The following is a 10,050-nucleotide window of genomic DNA, read 5'->3' on the forward strand; positions in this document are numbered from 1 at the left end:
TTCACTCAAGCAGGACACAAAAATAATCTTTCTTTGCTGGTGTCAGGCTTGGGAGACAAATGCTATGACTTTTGCATATTGCTAATTGACAAGTCTGACTTATATTAATGATTTGTTATGGATGCAATATTTCACAATTCCAGGCAGACACATTTTGGACCAGACATTTTTAATTATTACAGCAGCTTTTTGGCAAAAAGTCAAAAAAGTTCATTACTGCTTCTTCAAACACATTTTCCGTATAAGAAGGATGTTGGAATGAAAATCGACTTAGAAGATTCATCAGGTTGTTAATATAACTTATAGATGCCAGAACTTACTGTACCTTGAAGTAGCTGTGGATTACTCAGGATTGCATTTCTAGAATAATAATTTGAAACTTTCGGAATATCAGGCTTGGGTTATTTCCCTAAACTCTCCTTTTATTTTTGCATTCTACTTTTTTTGTATGGCTGTCTGTCCAAGTCGGGAAGTGGGAAGCATCAATGCTCTTAAAAACTTAAGCTTCACCATATATCATAGAAATCCTGGCAGCCCCAGTAGTGCTCCCTTGTTCAGACTTTTCAGAAGCACTCCTGTTTTATTACATGGGGTTGTGTCTACAAAGCAAAGTGACTACACTCATTAATTTGTAGCTTGACGTTTAAGAACAAAAGAAATGTTCTTATCAGTTGTTTGCATGTTTTACAGTGCAATTAATGAACTTTGAAAGGCATTTAATAAAATCCAGATTCTTCCTGGCATTTCCCAAGGAAAATGAAAGCACATTTTGGCCTTGCTTTTCAATTTACCGAGAGAATCCTGCCTGACGTGCCCCAGCTTAACCACCACTTTCACTCAGTGCTCCAAAGCTGGTCACCCTACAAGATGTGGTGGCCCCATTAGTAACATGCTGTATCAGGTGTTAAGTATCTTCAAGACAGATGGGATTCTGGATGGAGAAGAAAAATATTAAGATTTGAGAGTCCTCAGTATTTGATAACTTTTTAATGGCTAACTGAGAAAAGTTATCAACCACTGAGGACTCTCAAATCTTAATATTTTTCTATCGACTGGCTAACATGGTACAAAGATTTATGTTTCCTGTATGGATTGAGAGGAATATTTTTAAGACTACTTTCTTCTAGTTGATGTATCAATTAAGCTATTTGATTTTTTTTTTTTTATCTTTGACACATTTTAGTAGGACCCTGATGTATCCGCTAATTCACCTTTTGCATACTTACTACTTACCACCCAAAATTGGGCGTCTATAATTTGGCCCCCTATTCATATAAGAGAAAAATCAACTCTAAAGTCCCTTTTCTCTCAGCTGTGGCTAGCTCTTTGGTATCAACTGCAAACGCTGTTAACTTGGAGATTATTCCACAGCTCCCTCTTGAGCAAGAGATTTTTCTGCAGGCTATTCTGATCTATTAAAAAACATGACCTGTGACAAAAATCAATGTACTAATCTCAAACTAAACAGCAGTATCACAGGCACATAACATAGATAACCCTCGATAAAATGTCCTCCTCAGCCTGGCTGAAAGGTAAAGAAGGATTTGGTTCACATCTGTTTTAACAAGACAATAATATAGGAGCCAGGTGACTTTGTCAAACATATGGTCACCATTTATAAAAAAGGAATGTAATTTTATACCAGTGCAGCTAGGTGGGTAAGAAAAAGAGTATAAAAAAAAAAAAACCTTAACTTACAAAACAATAAAAACTGCTGCCTCCAACACTGGTCCCCATAACTCAAGAAAGTTATTGCTTAGTCGTCTCCATAAAACTTTTATTCAAGTTTATTTTACAATACCTTGTACTAAGCCCTAAGACTAATGCACTTTTAATCACATTGATGGTTATTATTTCCGGCCTAATTTACCCTGGCATTTGAAAATGTATTCCTACTCTCATATTTCATGGTGCTAATCATCTTTAACCAAAGCAGCTGCAGTTTGGGGTGCACATTTAAAAGAAAAAAATCCAACTTCCAGGGGAAAAAAAACACATGTTTATGTAGAGTTAATTAGTAGCCGATCGGATGACCAAGATATTTGGCTTCAAAGCTTCATTATGCTTCAGAGAAATGTACTTTCTTCATGGGGGAGGCAGGATCTGTAAGGAATGAAAACACTAGTGGAGTTTGACAGATCGATAGGAGTTTGTTCAATTAAGGGTAGTTGGACTGCTGCACTGTCAATGAGCAGCCATCAGACCACCGGTGGGGGAGGGAAAGCGGCTGAAAACTTTCCCAAAACTGTATACAGGTTCATTATTCCTCGGACCAACTTTTACTCGCGCACATTGACTGGACCTATGTAAATCTGCCTGCTGCATGATAATACGAAGTAAGCGGAAGATGGGAGCAGAGATGAAAGCGGATGCATATTTGATGTTGTTCGACATAACGGAAAGCTTGGCCAAGTCATTGCTAATGCTTACATGGTCCATGACTGATTCCAATGCATTAATAAAGGGACGGTCGCCTCTCATAGTACAAAGCGTTGAGTTTCTATGTACTGTACCGGGGTCTTGTGCTGCAGACATCAAGGCTTTGTACTAATTAAACCATATAGTCTACAGATGTGATCACGTGCAAAAGAAGAATAGAATTTAATACAGTATTAAAAGTGACAGGTTACTCCACGATCATTCAACTGGAATATGTCGCCTGGTACGGCACTCAGATCAATACAGCCTCCACGCTGCCGTAGCCGGATTTGAACAGCGTGTGTTTAGTACAAAGCGGCGTCTCGGCGCTCAGCCACCCCCCTCCTTACCTGGGGTTGGTGCTGTTCCAGTACACCGCATAGCGATCAGCAACCACCTTGGAGCCAGGATCCTGGCTGCAAACACACATCCAGAGTAGCAGAGACAGAAGCGTCAACATCTCCACGTGCAACATCACTCCCGGCCAAAAAGAGGGGGCGCGAGAGGAGCAAACGCAGACGAATAAGAGGCGCGGAGCGGAAACGGGCTCCGGGTTTTGCAGAAACAGCTCGGAGTTAATAGGAAAGGCTGTATGAATGTCTCAGCGATACCGGCTGCAGCAATGGGATAGACAGCTTGGCTCAGGGAGGTGCTGGAGGCCGAAAGGCTGCTGAGGCTGCTACTGAGAGCAGGAGTAGCAGGGCGGTGCACATTCACACAGCGCTCCCTGCACACACAGCAGGGCAAAGGAACAAGGGACACATTCCCAGGGGGGCACCTCAGGCGCGCTACGGTCCAGATGCCAACCCCTCCTGCGAAACGCAAGGAAAAGTGCGATTCAATTCACGGGTTCATAAAGGAATGGCTGAGCTGGTGTCTGTGCAGTCCAGGATGGGTGGCCAGCTCTGTAGAAAGTTACTGTATATAAAGGCAGGGACTTGTGTTTGTGGCACTTGCTGGATACAATGTCAAGGAAGAAGAAGCTGTAGATGAAGGGTCTCCCTGACGCAAAACTTACACCCAGGACACCAAGTACCAGAGCCTCTCAGCATGTAGAGAATATCAGGCAATGGCCATCTCCAAAGCGCACAGAGGATGCTCTGCGGTGTGTCTGAGGAGTCTGCGTCTTTGGGGTACTTTATGTATCCTCGCCCCCGCCTCTGTCCTTGTCCTTTCTTTCAGCGGGGTGAGCGCTTGAGAGGTAAGAAGAAAATCGAACAATCCTACAAGCCGAGTGACGTCTCACATCCAAACTCAACGCGCAGGATGCTAATTAAATTGTTTTATAGTTGAGGGGGGAAAAAAATAAGAAAAAACAACAAACTCCTGGAAATGCATCCAAGTCTCCTGCATAAAACAGCCACATACATAAAGATGAGGTCCAGAGACTGCCCTAGGCATCGACAGGAGGGGAAAGTCACGCTTTTTCCAGGGTTTTTTTCTTTTTCGGCCAGTCCCCAGGAGATCAACTTGTAAGAGCAGGAAACAGTTTGAAATAAATAAAATGAGCCACGAAATCCAACATCAGACACATGAGAAGCGTCCTCAGCCTGGCAAGGACTGCAGCTGCTCCCAGGCAAAGAGGAAGGAGAAAAACTTATTATACAGCAGCAGTGAGGACAGGGTTAAAAGGCAGGCAAGGGGAAAAAAATAGGAAAAAAAATTGGAGGAGTCAAATCCCCTCCAAAAAAGTCCCACCCCTCATAAAGCCAAAGACTCACTGCTTAGGGAGGCTGCATGGAGCAGGCATTCAGTCTGTGCAGTCCTATGTAAACAGCTGCGGCAGCCGGGCACACTGTAGGTGGCAGGTGGGTGCTGACACCCGCAGCGGGCGGGCAGGTAGGAGCGCGGGTCCTCAGATGATGGACTCAGGAGAGGCAGCAGCCGCCGGGGGATCCGGGGAGAGCGCCTGCACTTTACTGGGCAGCAGAGGGGGGGCGGCACACAGCCCCGAGCAGCCACTCCAGGCGAGAGCCGCTGTTTGCTGAGACATTTCCACAGGCTCGCTCCCTTTTTTTCCTCACTGCAACAGGATTGGTGAGCAACATGAGAAACAGGCGGCGCCAGGCGGCCAACAAAAACGTCCCCACCTTCCCTGAAGCCGGGCTAATTGAATGACACCGAAATCTGGAGGCTTCACAGGCAAAATGCAGCAGCCCTGGCACTGGAGATGAGCCCAGCCAAAGCTGCATTCTGCACCGTCACCGGCCACTGGAAGCAGTGTAGTGTTCAACTTGCGGGGCGATAACCCAGCAGCAGCGACACACGGACCTCCACACCCCACACAGACCTCCACACCCCACACAGACCTCCACACCGCACACAGACCTCCACACCGCACACGGACCTCCACACCGCACACGGACCTCCACACCGCACACGGACCTCCACACCGCACACGGACCTCCACACCGCACACGGACCTCCACACCGCACACGGACCACCACACCGCACACGGACCACCACACCGCACACGGACCTCCACACCGCACACGGACCACCACACCCCACACGGACCTCCACACCGCACACGGACCTCCACACCGCACACGGACCTCCACACCGCACACGGACCTCCACACCGCACACGGACCACCACACCGCACACGGACCTCCACACCGCACACGGACCTCCACACCCCACACGGACCTCCACACCCCACACGGACCTCCACACCCCACACGGACCTCCACACCGCACACGGACCTCCACACCGCACACGGACCTCCACACCGCACACGGACCACCACACCGCACACGGACCTCCACACCGCACACGGACCTCCACACCGCACACGGACCACCACACCGCACACGGACCACCACACCGCACACGGACCTCCACACCGCACACGGACCTCCACACCGCACACGGACCACCACACCGCACACGGACCTCCACACCGCACACGGACCTCCACACCGCACACGGACCACCACACCGCACACGGACCTCCACACCGCACACGGACCTCCACACCGCACACGGACCACCACACCGCACACGGACCTCCACACCGCACACGGACCTCCACACCGCACACGGACCACCACACCGCACACGGACCACCACACCGCACACGGACCTCCACACCGCACACGGACCTCCACACCGCACACGGACCTCCACACCGCACACGGACCACCACACCGCACACGGACCTCCACACCGCACACGGACCTCCACAACGCACACGGACCACCACACCGCACACGGACCTCCACACCGCACACGGACCTCCACACCGCACACGGACCTCCACACCGCACACGGACCTCCACACCGCACACGGACCACCACACCGCACACGGACCTCCACACCGCACACGGACGTCCACACCGCACACAGACGTCCACACCATGCACGGACGTCCACACCGCTCTCAGATATCCACACTGCACACAGCTGTCCACACTGAACACAGATATGCACACTGCACACAGAAGTTCACACTGCACACAGCTGTCCACACTGCACACAGATATCCACACTGAACACAGATATGCACACTGCACACAGAAGTTCACACTGCACACAGCTGTCCACACTGCACACAGATATCCACACTGAACATGCATATCCACACTGCACACAGATTACCACACTGAACTTATATGTTCACATTGCAGATGCATATCCACACTGCACACAGATATCCACAATGAACATACCTGTCCACACTGTACATACATGATCGCACTGCACACGGACATCCACACTGCACATGCATATCTACACTGCACACAGGTCTCCACACTGCACACAGATATCCACACCACAAACGGACGTCCACACCGCAATCAGATATCCACACGGACGTCCACACCGCACACGGACGTCCACACCGCACTCCGATATCCACACTGCACACAGCCATCCACACTGCACACAGATATCCACACTGAACATGCATATCCACACTGCACACAGATTACCACACTGAACTTATACTGTCATATGTTAAAGTTTGGGCACCCCTATTAATGTTAACTTTTTTTCTTTATAACAATTTTGGTTTTTGCAATAGCTATTTCAGTTTCATATATCTAATAACTGATGGACTCAGTTATATTTCTGGATTCAAATGAGGTTTATTGTACTAACAGAAAATGTGCAATCTGCACTTAAACAAAATTTGACCAGTGCAAAAGTATGGGTACCTCAACATAAAAGTGACATTAATATTTCGTAGATCCTCCTTTTGCAAAAATAACAGCCTCTAGTCGCTTCCTGTAGCTATTAATGAGTTCCTGGATGAAGGTATTTGTGACCATTCCTGTTTACAAAACAATTCCGGTTCAGTTAAGTTTGATTTTCGCCGAGCATGGACAGCCCGCTTCAAATCATCCCACAGATGTTCAATGATATTCAGGTCTGGGGACTGGGATGGCCATTCCAGAACATAGTAATTGTTCCTCTGCATGAATGCCTGAGTAGATTTGGAGTGGTGTTTTGGATCATTGTCTTGCTGAAATATCCATCCCCTGCGTAACTTCAACTTCATCACTGATTCTTGCACATTATTGTCAAGAATCTGCTGATACTGAGTTGAATCCATGCGACCCTCAACTTTAACAAGATTCCCGGTGCCGGCATTGGCCACACAGCCCCAAAGCATGATGGAACCTCCACCAAATTTTACTGTGGGTAGCAAGTGTTTTTCTTGGAATGCTGTGTTTTTTAGCCTCCATGCATAACGCCTTTTTGTATGACCAAACAACTCAATCTTTGTTTCATCAGTCCACAGGACCTTCTTCCAAAATGTAACTGGCTTGTCCAAATGTGCTTTTGCATACCTCAGGCGACTCTGTTTGTGGCGTCCTTGCAGAAACGGCTTCTTTCTCATCACTCTCCCATACAGCTTCTCCTTATGCAAAGTGTGCTGTATTGTTGACCGATGCACAGTGACACTATCTGCAGCAAGATGATGCTGCAGGTCTTTGGAGGTGGTCTGTGGATTGTCCTTGACTGTTCTCACCATTCTTCTCTGCCTTTCTGATATTTTTCTTGGCCTGCCACTTCTGGGCTTAACAAGAACTGTACCTGTGTTCTTCCATTTCCTTACTATGTTCCTCACAGTGGAAACTGACAGGTTAAATCTCTGAGACAACTTTTTGTATCCTTCCCCTGAAAAGCTATGTTGAATAATCTTTGTTTTCAGATCATTTGAGAGTTGTTTTGAGGAGCCCATGATTCCACTCTTCATAGGAGAATCAAATGGGAGAACTACTTGCAAGTGGCCACCTTAAATACCTTTTCTCATGATTTGATACACCTGGCTATGAAGTTCAAAGCTCAATGAGGTTACAAAACCAATTTAGTGCTTCAGGAAGTCAGTAAAAAGTAGTTAGGAGTGTTCAAATCAAGAAAATGATAAGGGTGCCCATACTTTTGCACCGGTCAAATTTTGTTAAAATGCAGATTGCACATTTTCTGTTAGTACAATAAACCTCATTTGAATCCAGAAATATAACTGAGTCCATCAGTTATTAGATATATGAAACTGAAATAGCTATTGCAAAAACCAAAATTGTTATAAAGAAAAAAGGTTATCATTAATAGGGGTGCCCAAACTTTAACATATGACTGTATGTTCACACTGCACATGGACATCCACACTGCACATGCATATCCACACTGCACACAGATCTCCACACTGCACACAGATATCCACAATGATCATACCTGTCCACACTGTACACAGATGTCCACACTGAACATACATGATCGCACTGCACATGCATATCCACACTGCACACAGGTATCCACACCGCACACAGATGTCCACACCGCACACAGATATCCACACTGCACACAAATGTCCACACTGCACACAGATAACCACACTGAACAAGCATGTTCACACTGCACACAGATATCCACACTGCACAAAAAAACCACACTGAACATGCATATCCACTCTGCAAACATATCCACACTGCACATGCATATCCACACTGCTCACATATCCTGACTGCACACAGATATTCACACCACACACAAATATGCATACTGGATGCAGATATCCACACATGTCCACACTCCACACAGATGTACACACTGCACACAGATGTCCACACTGCAAATGCATATCTACACTGCACACAGATATCTAAGCCGCACACAGATGTCCACACCGCACAGATGTCCACACTGCACACAGATATCCACACCGCACAGATGTCCACCCTGTACACATCTGTCCACACTGAACACCGCTATCCACACTGAGTAAAGATATCCTCACTGCACATATATATCCACACTGAACATGCATATCCACACTGCACGCATATCCACACTGTATACAGATGTCTGCACTGCACAAAGATATACACACTGAACATACATGTCCACAATGCCACACAGATGTCCTCACTGCACACGGCTGAACACAGATATCCACACTGCACACAGATTTTCACACTGCACATAGCTGCCCACACTGAACACAGATATCCACACTGCACACTCTGTCCACACTGCACAAAGCTGCCCACACTGAACACAGATATGCACACTGCACACAGCTGTCCACACTGCACATGCATATCCACACCGCACAGATGTCAACACAGCACACAGATGTCAACACTTCAAACAGATGTCCACACTGCACATGCATATCCACACTGCACACAGATATCCACCCTGAACATGCATAGCCACACTGAACACATATATCCACACTGCACACAGCCACAATGAACATGTTTATGCACACTGCACACAGATATTCCCACTGCATACAGATATACACACTGCATACAGATAGCCACACTGCACACACATGTCCACACTACACATGTATATCCACACTGCACTCATATGTCCACACCTCACATGCATATCCACACTGCACACAGATATCTACACTGCACACAGATATCAAAATTGTTATAAAGAAAAAAGGTTATCGTTAATAGGGGTGCCCAAACTTTAACATATGACTGTATGTTCACACTGCACACGGACATCCACACTGCACATGCATATCCACACTGCACACAGATATCCAGAATGATCATACCTGTCCACAGATGTCCACACTGAACATACATGATCGCACTGCACATGCATATCCACACTGCACACAGGCATCCACATTGCACACAGGCATCCACATTGCACACAGGCATCCACATTGCCCACAGATGTCCACACTGCACACAGATGTCCACACTGCTCACAGATATCCACACTGCTCACAGATATCCACACTGCTCACAGATATCCACACTGCTCACAGATATCCACACCGCACACAAATGTCCACACCGCACACAGATATCCACACTGCACACAGATATTCACACCGCACACAGATATCCACACTACACACAAATGTCCACACTGCACACAGATAACCACACTGAACAAGCATGTTCACACTGCACACAGATGTCCACACTGCACACAGATATCCACACTGCACAAAAAAACCACACTGAACATGCATATCCACTCTGCAAACATATCCACACTGCACATGCATATCCACACTGCTCACATATCCTGACTGCACACAGATATTCACACCACACACAAATATGCATACTGGACGCAGATATCCACACTCCACACAGATGAACACACTGCACACAGATGTCCACACTGCAAATGCATAT

The 10,050-nt window shown here is 47.0% G+C and overlaps 1 protein-coding gene across 3 annotated transcripts in view; it reads right to left on the bottom strand.

Annotated features, from left to right (window-relative positions):
• Nucleotides 1-4,509, bottom strand: part of EFNA5 (ephrin A5) — a 569,875-nt gene extending 565,366 nt beyond the window's left edge. The window contains exon 1 of one of the 3 annotated variants that reach the window (XM_073547528.1): nucleotides 2,769-4,509. In XM_073547528.1, coding sequence (XP_073403629.1) covers nucleotides 2,769-2,893 — 125 coding nt within the window. In that variant the 5' untranslated portion in view covers nucleotides 2,894-4,509. The remainder of the gene's footprint in view (nucleotides 1-2,768) is intronic. The other 2 variants (XM_073547671.1, XM_073547587.1) reach the window with 2 other exon arrangements.
• Between the last annotated feature and the right edge of the window lie 5,541 nt (nucleotides 4,510-10,050).

Source organism: Dendrobates tinctorius, unplaced genomic scaffold (assembly GCF_039654945.1).
Source record: "Dendrobates tinctorius isolate UK_male_01 unplaced genomic scaffold, ASM3965494v1 ptg000003l, whole genome shotgun sequence".
In the NCBI taxonomy this organism is placed as follows: Eukaryota; Metazoa; Chordata; class Amphibia; order Anura; family Dendrobatidae; genus Dendrobates; species Dendrobates tinctorius.